Below are 16,447 nucleotides of genomic sequence, written 5' to 3' on the forward strand. Positions count from 1 at the left end.
TGAAAGTTTATGTCAGCATCGGGACTAAACAAGTCGGATCGGTGCATCTCTAGCTGCGGCTGAACAGTTCTGAAGCTCTTCACCAGCTGTACACCAGTCACATAAGCTCTTTATGAACTTGGTACGACTCATGTCATAATTAGGTAACACAATCCTCCCTGTAGGAAAAAGTGTTGATCCGCAATGCTGCAAGTTAATCCTCCTCGTCTTATTGTGAAGCTGCTCATAAGTGTGTACATAAAGTTGGGAAGAAACCCGTCGAAGGGATGGCGGCTTTAGAATAGATTTCATGAGAGCCTTTGTGACTCACGCTCCATCCGGCTCGGCTCGTTCGACTTTCTCAGAGAAACACTCGGTGGTAAGCTCATAAGCCCTGTTTTATAGATGCGTGTCTTTACATTGCGGTATGAAAACCTCCTCAAAGCCTGGCACAGATAAAGATAAGGTCCCCGCGGCCGCAGTAGATGTGTTCAAAGATTCAATTCTGACACAAATCAGGCCCAATGCTAAAGGGAATGTTTTATCAAAGGGAATGTGGCGTGACTCGCTAAACTGACTATCTGAGATCTCCGCCAAGTTATAACCACGTTCTCTCACAACAAACACACCTTCAATTATCCCCCACAACACCGTTAGTGGATTCAAAACCTGTCAGTGCTCATATTGCCTTCACTCGAAGCCTTGCGGATTTTTAACAGCTGCTGAAATTCCTGAATGTCCTCAAACCTTTATTGTATTTTGTAATAGGGCTACCACTACATTTGTTTTCGATACCAATACTTTAACAATACTTTGTTTTCAACTCCAATGCCTGAATGATACTTTGTTTTTGATGCCGATACTTGAACAATACTTTTTTCGATGCCGATACCTGAACGATACTCTATTTTCGATACCGGTGCCTGAACAACACTTTGTTTTCGCTACCGACACCTGAACAATACTTTGTTTTCGTTCCCGATACTTGCATGATACTTTGTTTTCGATACTGATGCCTGAATGATACTTTGTTTTCGATGCCGATACCTGAATGATACTTAGTTTTTGTTCCCGATACTTGCATGATACTTTGTTTTCGAAACCGATACCTGAACAATACTTTTTCCGATGCCGATACCTGAACGATACTTTGTTTTCGATACCGATGCCTGAATGATACTTTGTTTTCGTTCCCGATACTTGAATGATACTTTGTTTTCGAAACCGATACCTGAACGATACTTTGTTTTCGAAACTGATACCTGAACGATACTTTGTTTTCGATACTTATACCTGAACAATACTTTTTCCGATGCCGATACCTGAACGATACTTTGTTTTCAATACCGATACCTGAATGATACTTTGTTTTCGATACCGATACCTGAATGATACTTTGTTTTCGATACCGATACCTGAACGATACTTTGTTTTCGACACCGATACTTGAACAATACTTTTTCCGATGCCGATACCTGAACGATACTTTGATTTTGATACCGATGCCTGAACGAAACTTTGTTTTCGATACCGATACCTGAACAATACTTTGTTTTCGATACCGATACCTGAACAATACTTTGTTTTCGAAACCGATACCTGAACGATACTTTGTTTTCGACACCAATACCTGAACAATACTTTTTCCGATGCCGATACCTGAACGATACTTTGTTTTCGATACCGATACCTGAACGACACTACCGACACCTGAACACTACTTTGTTTTCGATGCCGATACCTGAATGATACTTTGTTTTCGTTCCCGATACTTGAATGATACTATGTTTTCGTTACCGATACCTGAATGATACTTTGTTTTCGATACCGATGCCTGAACGACCGATGCCTGAACGACATCGATACCGATGCCTGAACGACACTTTGTTTTCGATACCGATACCTGAACAATACTTTTTCCGATGCCGATACCTGAACGATACTTTGTTTTCGATACCGATGCCTGAACGACACTTTGTTTTCGATACCAATACCTGAACAATACTTTTTCTGATGCCGATACCTGAACAATACTTTGTTTTCGATACCGATACCTGAACGACACTTTGTTTTTGATTCTGATATCCTTATACCTATACTAGAATATTTGTCGTCTAGAACCAGAAAAGAGAACAATAACAATGTTGGGAGAGATCTGCAAAAAAAAGTCTAGTTTGAGAAATACAAAAAAGTCCTTGGAACCAGGCTTTTAAGCAACACTTGAAACTGAAAAGACAAAACCAATTTCATTCCACCGCTAGAAAATAAAAAAAATCCAGTGTAGTGCCTCTCTAATGAACAAATTGAAAACAGTGTGTCACAATACAGATGCTATTATAGATTAGTCACAGCCTGAGCATGAAATGACTCTAAATTGACGGATGCATTTGAAATTCATCACTATTACAGTTCCCATTCAGCAAACCTAATTTAAAAAGTGAACGCAACAATTTCCGAGATAAAACGCAACGCCTGTGCCGTTCAAAAACGACCATGGGAGTCGGTCTCGAGCAAAGCTGGTGGATTTACACATTGAAGATCTAATATCCAAGTAAATTGGAGGACGGGGGCAATTAGCTTCCGACAATACCGCCTGAGTGAAAATGTCCCCAGACCTTTGTCGCTTTCGGCTAACTGTAGAAAAACTTTCCCCCGAACGCCAACGCGGAGGCATTGTCCAAGTAATCGAATGAAAAACAGCGTAACATGAGCTTCAAGGCCGACGTCAGACAATGCGAGGAATGTGATGGGAAATGGGAATGGTTTCATATTCTATTGTGGGGGCGACATGCCACCTCGAAAAATGATGGGACTATTTATGATGAAAGGAAGAAACGATGCAAGGCGGCCATCGGAACTTGCTTTTGCTTGGCCGAGTTCGCAAACCGATATGTAGAAATATTCAGAAAGAGAGAAAGGATGCAGTGGAAGATAGAAGGTTCCTGAGATGGCTTACATCCTGATCCGAGTAAAGCGTCTCTTCTTTATAAGCTCGTAAAATAATCACGTCAGTTAGTACAACGGAAGGAGTGCGACGAATGAGATCTCCATTATCAGTTGCTCGTACCGCGGCGGCTCATTGTGGGCCTTTCAAGTAAAGAGGACAAACCCATTGGCCACAGCGAGCAAGCGCCGGAGAGCATTTACAAAGGCCGTGTCATGAATGCCATCGGATATGGTAACAAAATGTCCGTAACAAAACACAGTTTGAGCTAATCCTCCATTTTTGGTACTATCACAGGCTCCCTCCTTGTGGCGATTTGTATTTATTTTATTTTAGTGCTTTTTCCCGCTCACTCTATTCTATTCATCGGTCTGGTCAATCTTTGGTTAGTGCTCTTGCCTAGCACGAAGAAGAAGGAGGAGGAGGAGGAGGAGAAGAAGAAGGAGGAGAAGGGGAGGAGGAGAAGGAGGAGAAGAGGGGGAGAAGCAGGAGGAGGAGAAGGAGGAGGAGAAGAAAAAGAAGGAGGAGGAGGAGGAGGAGGAGAAGGAGGAGGAGAAGGAGAAGGAGGAGAAGAAGGAGGAGGAGAAGAAGAAGAAGGAGGGGAAGGTGAAGAAAGAGGAGAAGGAGGACAAGGGGAAGGAAGAGGAGAAGGAGGAGGAGGAGAAGAAGGAGGAGGAGGAGAAGAAAGAGGAGAAGGAGAAGAAGGAGGGGGAGAAGACGGAGAAGGAGGAGAAGAAAAAGAAGAAGAAGGAGGAGGAGAAGAAGGAGGAGGAAGAGAAGGTGAAGAAAGAGGAGAAGGAGGACAAGGGGAAGGAGGAGGAGAAGAAGGAGGAGGAGGAGAAGAGGAAGGAGGAGAAGACGGAGAAGAAGGAGGAGAAGGCGGAGGAGAAGGAGAAGAAGGAAAAGGAGGAGGAGGAGGAGAAGAAGGAGGAGGAGAAGACGGAGAAGAAGGAAAAGGAGGAGGAGGAGAAGAAGGAGGAGGAGAAGGAGGGGAAGGAGAAAAAAGAGGAGAAGAAGAAGGACAAGGGGAAGGAAGAGAAGGGGAAGAAGGAGAGGAAGGAGAAGGGGAGGGAGAAGAAGGAGAAGGGGAGCTAGAACGACTGGAATTAAGATCTTTTGAGTCATTTTGACTTGCAGATTTATTATTATTTGAAGTATTTGAAGTTCGTCCGCTTTATCCGGGACAGGGTCGCGGCAGGCTACTAAGAGGCATCCAAAACAGACGCCCGGCTGACCAAATTCTCGATTTACAGGTCGATCTACGTTCCTACCCTCATCTCTCAAGAACTGGGTCATAGTCCAACTGGTAGATGCTTGATTTTTTATGTACTAAATATTTCACTTAGTACCTGTACCTGTACCTGTAATTGTGTTCAAACAATTGGAGCTCGAATGACGCTCTCGTAGTATACACTGCTGTACATATAATAAAACAACACCACGGACGCAGATTCCTGGTCATGCTGTGTCGGTGAAGCTGTGATCTTTCCCTCACCTTGTTATGGCTCTGGTTGTAGAGGAACTTGGCGCACTCGCTGTAGTTGGCCCAGGTTTTGTTGTTGGTCGTGGCCAGCTCCCACGTCCCGTTACTGTCACAGCGCCGATACACGTGTCCTGCGAACCCACCAGAGAAGAAACATTTCATTCACTTTCTTTTTTAATCAGCGCACAACGCCCTCCTCTAATGAAATCTGTAGTTTTGGAGACCTAAGTGTTTATTCTTGGATGAGTTTACATTTTGAACAATTCTAAGCCCTTTCTTCTTCATATAAACTGCACCTGTTCGCTGCGGGACACCTCTCACTGCGCCCGGAGGCAGCTGGTCCTGGGTCCTGGATCCGACTCACCTCTATGATTGAAATCGTAGATGTACTCTGGACACGGCGTGGAGACGAGCCTTCCCGGAGAACCCTCGGGCCAGCACACGATGCCGTCCCATTCTGGTGAACAGAACCCGTCTGCACAGAGAAAAGCAACACACGCTGTCACAGAGTGTTCAGATTTTCACACTTTCACACTTTATCCTGAATATGCTTTGGTCTTGCGCCAAAGTGCATCTTTGACCTGTAAGAGCAAAAAGAATCATGATCTGGGGCTCAGAGAAGACGTGAGAAAGGCCTCTACTCAAAGCAATTAGATTATTAGATTAGATTATTTTGAAAGTGTCAGTTCAGCATCAATTCTTTCATAAGTCCATTTTTAACATGTACCTTTGTTGATGTCAACAACCTCTGCAATAAAAGTTGGAAAAATGTGAAAGTTGATGCTACAACGCTCTGTGATTGATAAATACCAAGATACTACAAGTGTTTCCTTAACTTTGCGAAAGGAGTGAAACAGCGCCCCCCCAATTTGACGCTGGTGGCCAAAAAGTGTACTGCATCCATATTTACCATTGAGAATGAATGGGAGAGAGTTAGTATTGACACTTTCACACTTTATCCTGACCAATATGCTTTGGTCTTGCGCCAAAGATGCATCTTTGACCTGTAAGAGCAAAACGAATCATGATCTGGGGCTCTGAGAAGATGTGAGAAAGGCCTCTACTCAAAGCAATTTGATTTTATTTAAAGGCACACTACACGGCTATTCTGTTTACAGCTTTGCAACAAAAAAAAAGTCTCGTAATGACCAGCATGACACAGAAGATGCTATTTCTGGAGTGGATAATCAAAGAATGGATTTGGATGAGGACCTAGCCCACATGTGTCAAGGTCAAGGAGATGATTTAATGTGACCATTTGAGGAGCAGGAAATCCTGAGCATGTCAAAAAAAAAAAAAAAAAAAAAGTCTTTCGCCCATTCCTGTGCAGAGTTATGGATATTTAAAGAAATAACCCGTTTGCTCACTCCAGCCACTAGGGGGCAGCTTAAAAAAAATTTAAAAAAAAAAGAATTCCACACGTGTCCAGCAGAGGCCACTGACATAATAAGAGATCAGGATATAAACAGCATATTATAACCACTTGGTAAATGGTCAGTCTGCCCCAGGGCGGCCGTGGCTACAATAGTGACTCATTCCATGTTTGTATCCAGCTTCCTAAGTGCGTGCAGTATTACAATAACATATTGTTTTAAAGGTCTGTCCAGTCTAATACAGCTCAGGCACAGGCCCCGCCCACTCCTCGCACAATAATGGTCAGCGTTTGTCATGATCCCAGTTAGAGGGCTGGAGAATTTAACCAATCACAGTCTGATGAAACCAAATCCTTACATGAAACTTCACCGTTTTGTCCCACAGCTCATTAGAAAGAGCATTAAGCAGAATAAAGTTTTGGGGACGTTGGAAATGCTCACTCTTACATGTTATACAATACATGTTTTATGGATCACAAACATAACTAATTGCCTCTCCGTCTCAGTTTCCCCCATTCCATGCAATAAAGGAGTCTTTTGTGATCCTCTTCGCAGGACAGATGGCTGAGTCTTTGATAAGGTTCTTAGGTAGAAAGAATCTGCTTGAAGCCAGATTTCAAATAATTGCAATCAGTGAACAACGCCGACACACTTAACGGCTCTGTGCTTATTTCTAATGGATGCAGAGCGGCGTGTGTGAGTGAAAGAATTAACCCCCGCCTCCTGGCTGCTTATCTTTGTAGTGTTTACACGGGCATTAGTGGCCCTTTTAATAGAATGACAGTATTGTGCCACAAATAAACATCTATTTACGAGAGAGTGGATTCCTCGTTTGAAAGCTAAGATCTACAAAACTCATCTAAATGGATCTTTTTCCTCACATCATCAGATTTTTTTGTCATTTTTTGTCATTTTTTGTCATTTTTTTGGTAACATTTTTTTGGTAACATTTTTGTCACATTTTTTGTCATTTTTTTGGTCAATTTTTGTCATTTTTTCGTCATTTTTTTGTCATTTTTTTTGTCACATTTTTTTGTCATTTTTGTGTCCATTTTTTGTCTTTTTTGGTCATTTTTTGTCACATTTTTGTCATTTTTTTCGTCACTTTTTTGTCAAAGTATTCTCCGTTTTTTGTCTCATCTTCATCATTGTTTTCGTCTCAGTTCTGTCGCTTTTTTCACACCTTTTTTCCAGAAGCTTTTGGATTGGGGTAAAGCCAAACTGGAGAAAATGTGCTCGGTTCAGGTGGGAGTTAAGGGGTTAATGTAGTGTATCACTTGGATTCTTGTGTGTTTTCTGCCTCTTGGCCAATGACTGTATGTGTAACAACATTATGACATCAGACTTTTAGAATACCTTAGAACAGAAAATGTAGATCGGCCAATAAAAGAGCGCAGCAGCAAGTCATAATCATAATCAACTTCGATTATATACTGCGCTGTTTTGCAAATACAAATGCAGTGTGGCAGGATAGTGGATGTGAATGGTGCACTAGACCAGAGAATAATACAGTTATATTCAATATTTGCACAAAAAAGCCTAAACTAAATAAAGTAGTTAAACGGAGTGTAGATAGAAACAAATGTATAAGACAAATAAAATCACTAAAACAGTAGTATAGATACTGTACAGTAGCCTATACATTTGCATTTGATTCTATCTAAGCAAATATCATGCTACATTAAAACAAATGTTAACTATGGCAAAACCCTAGTTTCAGTAGAACAAAATCAACTATTGTAGCAATATAGTGCAAACAACAACTGTATCTACAGCACTTACAGTGACTTTACCTCATTCATTTGTTCACTCAAACAAAATGCCACATTAGATTATTTTTGAAAGTGTCAGTTCAGCATCAATTCTTTTATAAGTCCATTTTTAACATGTACCTTCGTCAACAACCTTTGCAATAAAAGTTGGAAAACTGTGAAAGTTGATGCTACAATGCTCTGCGATTGATAAATACCAAGACACTACAAGTGTTTCCTTAACTTTGCGAAAGGAGTGAAACAGCGCCCCCCAATTTGACGCTGGTGGCCAAAAAGTGTTCTGCATCCATATTTACCATTGAGAATGAATGGGAGAGTTAGTATTGACCGACTTCTTTCTTTTTTTTTTTTTTTTTTTCTTTTTTGTTGGTGCGGCTTATACAGGGGCGCTCAATCATTCATTTATAATTCCGCAATTTATATATATTGCTGTAATTTTGCAGAGACCTGAGCACTGGACTAATATGGTCATGTTTTCTTTTTTCTGGTCAGCACTCAGGTCCTTTAGAGAGTTCATATTAGACACTTTTGATAGTGGTCATGGTTTTCGATGGTTAAAAGCATCTGTTGTTGATTTAACGCTACTTTTCTAATGATTATTTTTAGGTTTTAGAGAGAGAGACACCCAAAGTGACGGCTGACACTTTCCCTTTGTTTCTGTGAGCCATTGAAAAAGACACTGGTTTCAATCTGGTCTGAGTTTATGTGAAGACACTTTGCTTTGTTCTAGCTCAGAATAAACTAATTGATGATGGAGTAACCAGACACAACCTCATTATCTCTATTTCACAACAAAACTAAGGCTATGACCGTAACAAACCATTTCTGATATACATGTAAATTGAGCCGAAACACTGACTCCGTCCACGAGGAGGATTTACTCGTGGACTATGAGTTCGCTAAACTCCAATGTAAAACATATTTCTGAAATAAAGGCCAACCAAATTAAATAGACGGTTTAATATTTATGGATAAATATGAGCTAGATCAGTTTTATTTGACACAGATTGAAGAAAATGGCTTGGGTTATTGCCTTCTTGCTTGAGAAGGGAAACTATATCAATAACAGCTCAGGCTAAAAGTAAGCAGCTAACGCGATCAAAACTGCTGCTTTTATTCATTTGTGTTGTGTTTAGTTCAAAGACCTGTAGCTGTCTGTTCGCCTCCGACTCTTGCAATGCATCGTGGTCCATATTGACCCGTCTAGACTGATAGTCACTGCCTTTCAGAATGCATAGCGGGACATTATGTCTGAATGTCCAGTTCTCTCTGGACATTCAGATGCTTCAATCGAAAGCCTCCTTTTTAAAAATGCAGAGAACAAAAACCAACGTGGAAAATGATCTCATACTCCCCTCAAAGTCTTCACAAGAGGACACTCTATCTTTAGAAAAAATAATATTCGTTGTAGCCAGGCTTTGAAGTTGATCATGATCCTATATTACAACAAAGAGATGCTTTGTTCCTCTGTTGTTTTGAGTTTATTTTTGTCGATTTCAGCACGGGAACAGGGGTGACTTTGCGTATTATTTGTCTATTTGTATCGCTACATTTTATGACACCATTACAGCATTTCTCCCTGAAATGGGTGGATGGCTCGGTGGCGCAGCAGCTAGTGCTTTTGCTTCACAGCAAGAAGGTCCCGGGTTCGATTCCCACATGGACGGGGTCTTTCCCCTACCAGTAAAAACATATACAATAGGCCAGGATGAATGAGAGGCTGTGTCCGAAACCATCATATTGTAGCTTCTAAGTACTAACACTAGCAATTAATCCTTAACCTTTCATGGGGTCAACTGTTAGATGTCTATGCAGTTAGTGAACTAGAGCTTCAGAGCTATTTGCCCAATTCGACCGTCCTTACCCAGGGGAAGGGGAAGTGACATCACCAACAGCTTCTTCTTCTTCTTCTTTAAAGTTATTGGTGGAGTGCAGGCCAAACAAAAGTGCATGCCGCCCCCTACTGTATAGTGTCCATCAACAACAACATGGTGTCCGCAGTGGCGTATGGGATAGCTTCTAATCACCGGTTAGCTAGCACCAGAGGTCGCTATGCTAAAGTGGCTGTGATAGTTAGCATTGAGGCTTCTTTTCCTAACTCCTTCGTAACTGACAGCCCAATTCGGAAGCTTCTTATCATGGCGCACGCTGACGCACATCGGGCTTGGCGTAAGGCCTCTTACCATTCTGTTAGTTTCGGGGCCAGAGTGTGTTTGAGAGTGCGCATGGCTACAATCCGGAGTGGCCTGTTCATTAACATGCACTGTCCCAATAAATAAAGTTGTGATTGTCACTTGTTAACTCAACCCTTAACGATTCCTTCAGAATTCAACGCCTTCCGACAAACCCAAAAACCTCTTGTCCTCATTTCTCTTTTGCACACAACCCTGGCATGTTTATCACTCCCATCTCCCAATCTCTCATCATACTGCATTTCCTACAAACAATTTTCCAACATGCCACCATCAAACACAACCGCCACACCAATTCAAAGTCAGAGGAACGCTATTGTAGTCCTATATAATTGTCCAACATGGCGGCACAGGCTAGAGCTCCACAGAGAAGCAGCGGTGATCTTGGCCTTTGCTTCGGCGTTATGGTTTTGGCTTCGCTATCGCCTTATTGAAAACATGTGCCCGTTTGCGACCACTAATAACTAGCTTCCACTGCTGTTCCCCCAGCTTTGCGCTGCGGCCATTATATTCTCATTCCTGTAATCAAATGTTGCAACGGAACATGTGAACCAATGACGGTTTGGCCTAAGTCGCTTGTCACAAATGAGAGAGTAAGGGTGGAGGAGCGGAGTGATTGGGAGAGACAGGAGAGGCTGTGTTCTGTGCGCGCTGACCACACATTCTGGGATATAGCAGTCCACTCCAGGGCTGCAGGACCACCTACTGACAGAAATTGGATACTTGTGTAATTTACAAAGCAGAGGTAAAAATAGCAGTGGCAGTAGTTGAAAAATAGCAGAGGTAGGAGTGGTAGTAGTAGGAGTAATGGTAGTGACAATAGGCTCAGTGCACGGAATGTTTTTAGATAACTTCCTATTGTAGGATAAAGACTATACTTCCTGTCAATATTTTAAAGTGAAAAAAGAATACCGTAAATGCTCTAATATAGGCCGGGGCCTTTATTTACTCAAGGGCATCTAGGACCAGGCCTTTATTGGAACCAGGCCACAATTAGAGACAGGCCTTTATTTCTATTTGAGCAAAACGGACGACCAGGAAAACGAAGAAAAACGACATTTGTGTCCATTTGCATCTAAAATATTAGGTTAATTTATTAATTAACATTTCAAACCCTCTCCCAGCGGCTGGAACATTGACGGCTTTTATTTTGTCGGGACAACAAGAAGTGTTTCGTTGCTGTTAGCGGAACATTGACATCAATGTCACTGCAGGTTTCTGTTTCGTTTTTACCGCGGACCGGATTATTTGTTGTTATCTTGTGTAAAAGGCGAGTTTAGACGGAGCGTTTGTGTTTGTGATCGATCATGAGACTGACCCGAGAGAAGACGAGATGCTCGCGCTGATCGGAGGAGTTATTTTGAGGCGTGGGACTGACCTGCACACGGAGCAGCTGGACGTGCTTTGAGGACGCGATGGTGACTTTATTAAAACCCTGGACAGGTTTTTCTGACTACCAGCCTGCCCGAGCGAGGATGGGCCAATTGCAGAGAACACGTTTCTCTACAGAGATAAATAAAGTATAACTTTAGTTAACTTAGCTTCTGGCGATTCCCACGCCGTTTTATGCCCAGGGGCTTATTCATCTGCAAAACTAACCCAGCGACTAAAAAGTCCTCTGAAAATCCAAATTAAAGAGATACAGCATATCCATATTGAGCAAAATGAGCTGCAGAAAAAAAATCAAAATGCTGTAGCTACTGGATAAATTGCTGCACTAAAAAGCAACCATCTCAATACTATTGTTAAATAAAAATAGATAAATGAATAAAGCAGAATAAAGCTTTTGGACATGGGCTGTTCTGTCTATGAGGGTCAGCGCAATAAATTTTTTTAATAATATTCAATGAAAATAAAAAAAATAGTATGGCATCTGTTCAATTCTGATATAACTTCTCTTAAAAGTGTTGCCTACTTTAGTCAGTCTATAAACCGTCTATTCACTTCAAAAAGTATGTTGAAGAAAATGCCTTGGACTCGTATCAGTATTCGGTATCGGCAAGTACTCAAATCAAAGTACTCGTACTCGTATCGGTTTTAGAATTTACTTTTGCGATTTGCAGCTGCCTCTGGGGCTTCGTGGACAAAGTCTACGGTCAGACATCAGCAACAAACGATCCGAAACAAACCCCAGACTTTTTAACTTGAGGTAATAGTGCTTCAGACAGTGCGGGAACACCAACCTGCAAGCCAAGCCTTGTCCGTGTACTATTAAAACACTTTTTTCTTTTTTTTTTCTTTGATACTTCACTGAGGTTAGTTGAAGGGATGTGGCTTTTCTTGAAATCTCCAAGCCTTGCACAAATACCGTGGCCTTTCGGCGCTTGCGGTCGGCTCATAGAATAACACCGAGATCATTACAAAAGAGTAAATTTACAGGCATGGGAAAATATAAGTGACCGCATTTGCATCACAGAATCTGCCCGCGGTTTTGGAATTAGCTGTAATGATGTGTTTTTAGCCGAGGTGGAAGAGGGACTAAAATACATCTGCTCTGGTCAATGTGCTGCCACTGAGAGATGAAGAGGGAGGACGTGCGGTGGCGGAGTGGTCGGTACGTGCACGCAGAGGGTCGTGGCGTCGATTCACGGATTTTTATGTGAAGTTTGCATTTTTTACTTGAGCAGTATTTTTCTTCATTTTAATTTTTACTTCACTACATTTCTATAAAGGCTCCAAAGGAAAAACAAAAAATACATGTTCCATTTAAAAGCCTTACGATGCACACTCCAGAACAGTAGGGGGCGCTATACATATATACTGCTAATGTCTGTACTTGTTCGGTCGTGTTGGGAATTTGGGTGAGATTTTTGCTTTTGAAGCTGCAAAGTCCACTTAAAGCAGAACTAAGCAACTCGTACCTGTAGAAGCCATAAGCGCCACTGCAGGTGTCGTAGCATGTTATGGTTTTTTACTCATTAATTGTCCGTGAGAGTAAATACTACACTGACAGAAAAGACAAAGGGAGAGAGGGATATGGTACATCCAATTACACAATGGAGATAATTTTGTCACTCAAACTTGGCTGTAAATACTGTTTTAGTGGTGCTAGCCCACAGTTAGCTTTGCCTGCTAGCTTCTTCTTCGTGATGCCATTAGTGTGTATTGGGGCCTCCGGGTCAGAGAAGGGAAAGCTGCAGGTGTGCTTTTCTGGCCAGAGACACCAGGGGGGAGATGAAAGACCCCCCAAACATCTCATTAACAATTGTATTGCCCTGAGAGGGACTACGAAAGGGATATATTAAGGTAAACAAGTTACTTAGAACTGCAAGTTACTTAGTTGATGCGTAACTGACCAGACAGTTACGCATCAACTCGTCTAAGCTCAGGTAAGAACATATCTCAGTATTGAAAAACAGTGGCGTGTTCCTTTAAGTACCTTCAACAGCAAATACTTAATCACTTTCAATTAAGCTAAGTAATAGTGTTTGACCAGAGGAAGTTATACTTTAACTGAAAAAATGAAAATCAAGTATTTTGTCCATCACCATCAAGAAAAGTGAAATTTAATACTAGTTGATAATGTTTACTTAACCTCCATCTTAACCGTGCACGTTTTCTCCCGTTCGGCTTCACCCACAGTTTCTTATACTGTATATACACAGTGCCTCATTTGAAAGCTAAGACCTGCAAATCTTTTTCATTGCATTGTTAATGTGTTGTTGACACTTTTTTATGGCTCTTTTTTGTGACTTTTGCAGTGCGTTTTCATTCCCGTTTTTGTCTCATTTTCGTCTCGTTTCTCTTTTGTGGCTCATTTGGTGCGTTTCTTTGTTGTCCTGTTGTTATTGTCTGTTCATTTTCGTTTCATTTTGTTGCTTTCTTATCGCTAGTTTTTAACGGGAGGTTTTTTCAAGAAGCTTTTAGACTTGGGTAAAGACAAACTGGAGAAAATCGGCTCGGTTTAGGCGGGGGTTAAGAGGTTAAAGAGTGGGCATTATGCCTTTTGAAGCGATTTTACTTGGCAATGAAAGGATAACGCTTAGCAGGCGACTGTGAGATGAGGAAGGAAAGCATTTCCTGTATACGTACGACTTCAGGAGGAGCTTTTTTTGAAGCTGCCCAAAAAGCTCCCAAAAAGCCCAAAAATAGCCACAGGTGAAGATCCAAAGATCACTCAAAGAGGCGCCAGGCACCTCAAAACACAACCCCAGGTATGTTTTTGATGAGAGTTGTAACATGGTAAAAAAAAAAGTTGATTGAAATACACTCTTTTAGTTACTTTACAGTGAAATTCCATTGACAAAGTGACATAAATATTCCAAAAAGCCTGATTAAGGCCAGATTTTTCTTACCAAAAGAGAGAGGGGGAAAGGCTATTTTACACAGGGCTAAAAAGTTAGCAAGCTACATAGAGAAGCGCGGATATGATCATGTGCGGTGAGAAATACAGTATGCATATTTAAAAAAAACTTGGATATTGGCTGAAGGTTGAGAAGGAGACAGACTGATTATGCAGGATGGATGAAACCAAACACTACATATGTTTTTCAAAAAGGAAGTGCACAGCATTACTAAAACTTGCAAAAAAAATACTTAAAAAAAGCTTTCTAAGTATGGTCAGGAAGGTTGAAAATAGCGTTCACCCAAGGGTGCATGATGGAGTGCATAAAGCCACAGGTTTACAGTAAAGGAAGAAAAAAAAGTGCACGGGTGGTCAGGCAATACAAATATAGAGGAGGGAGAAAAAAAAAAATAATGCAAGCGACTCAAAATGTAAGAGCCGCATTTCAAGGCTAGACCACAACAGAGCGTGGTAGAAAATACATTTTCTCCTCTCGGGGAATTCCAGACGAGACAACCACTTCAACAAAACAGGAGACAAAAGCATAAACACAATGCAATTTCTGCGTAAAAATATGTTGTAAAGGCTTTTGAAGGTTATGCTGCTGTTTAGCCAAGACAGGCTTTTCAACCAGGCTCATGTCTGTCCCTGAAACCCAATCATTACAGGCTATTTTTTACCTTTCAGGCTTGTGTAAAAGTGCATTTTCTTTCCCTTCATCACCCAGCAGTATAGAGCTGTCGAAACTAGAGGTCGACCGATATTTGGAGATTTTACAATATCGGCCATCGGCCGATCTAACGCCAATAAAAGGCCCATATCTCCGGGACGAAAAAAGAGATAGAGACTTCGTCAGTTCTTTAAAACGAGTCCTCCCACAACTCCCTGGGCCTAAGGGGAACTGAGAAACATCACAATGAAAACTGGTTAGCAACAGGTTTGTTCAACACAAGTTTCACCAACTAAACCTCCGTCAATGTGGACATGCTGTCATTTTGTAGCACAGAACCTGGAGAATTCAGTCGCTCGAGTTAGTTTTAACCTCCACAATTATATTTTTGATCACCGCGTGCTGGGGCAGAAACTATGAATCATCTAAAGTAATCAAATAAAATTGGCCTCTGCTGGAGCGGCCAAGTATTTATGTTTTTACTGGATTATAGACGTTTGGAAAAATCGGCCAATATCGGCATCAGCCTTAGAAGAACCCATATCGGTCGACCTCTCCAGTCGAAACCCAAGGGAAGATAAATTCTCACTGTCCTTCAGTATATCGATTATTGCATGAGCCAGTGGTTCTCCTTAGGTTCTCATTGGTTTAACTTCATGTCTGGCTGTTTGCTCATCGACAGATTACATCATCGAACCGTTTCCTCCTCATCTTTTTTTCATGCAACAGACGTCATGTCGTCTTTCGCAACATCCACAATTCTCCTCTTTTGGTTTCCCTCCAGGGCTAGACCTTCTGTCTCTGCACTTCTGTTGCCTCAGAAGCCCCCAAGCATATGTTTACTATCCCCATGTGCCACGTCCAAACCATCTCGATCTGGACACATCTGACTTTTGGTCTGAAATTTCCTGCATGACTTGGCATGAACCCCTTCGGAATCCTCCTGCATATTGGTCACAAAAATGGTCATCTTGCTTTTGTTGTAGAGCTTTGCTAGTACAGTTGTTGTTGTTGTCATGAATGACCAAACGTTCTTGCAAATCGATAAATTGATTGACTTGGTGTGTTGGTTCAATCTAGCACTTCTCAAAGACACCTTACGTTGCATAACTCATTCACTAAAGTGTCCGAGAGGATAAATGAAAACAGATTTCTCGATGTTGAATGCCGGATAAGTTTGTATTGACCATCAGCGCGTTACCTGGAGACATGAACTCGAGACATTGAGCTCGTCTGGCCATTCAAGTCTGCTTCCACATGAAGAGGGATGAGTAACCTCTGTTGTGCGCCACACTGATATGCGAGCCAAAACACGAGGGTCAAGGGTATGACCGTACAGCAGCTATCGAAAAAGCCCGTACTTTTGGTATTTTACTTATGAACAAATCTGGAGGAAACTGAGGAAATTGAAAGCTCTTCACAGTCGATATAAAGGCCGATATTTTCAGTTCACCAAACAACCCGATCTAGTGCAAACCAGAAGAAAAGTGACGCACGAGCAAGTGATGGAGTGCATAGGTTTTTTCTGGGTAAGCGTGACATGATCCGCTCTACTATCTGAGCCACCATCGCCCAAAAACAAGTGTTGGCAAATACCGACGTAAAAGCGCAAACATTTCTTCTAATCCGTCTCTTGCTATCGCTAACTTTAAAGTGATAGTCTGCAAGTTTAACTGTTTTTCAAATTTAGCAGAATACATGTACAGGAGTTGACCTTCTAAGCCTGCAAACTTGACGTAAAGTAGGCGA

General features: G+C 41.6%; 1 protein-coding gene across 1 annotated transcript in view; it reads right to left on the minus strand.

Annotated features, from left to right (window-relative positions):
- Positions 1–16,447, minus strand: part of pth1r (parathyroid hormone 1 receptor) — a 141,939-nt gene that overhangs the window by 33,835 nt on the left and 91,657 nt on the right. The window contains exons 3-4 of the mRNA XM_079569176.1: positions 4,771–4,881; positions 4,419–4,537 (exon numbers count right to left, since the gene is read on the minus strand). Of these exons, the coding sequence (XP_079425302.1) occupies positions 4,419–4,537; positions 4,771–4,881 (230 nt within the window). The remainder of the gene's footprint in view (positions 1–4,418; positions 4,538–4,770; positions 4,882–16,447) is intronic.

This window comes from Gobius niger (assembly GCF_951799975.1).
Source record: "Gobius niger genome assembly, chromosome: 13".
In the NCBI taxonomy this organism is placed as follows: Eukaryota; Metazoa; Chordata; class Actinopteri; order Gobiiformes; family Gobiidae; genus Gobius; species Gobius niger.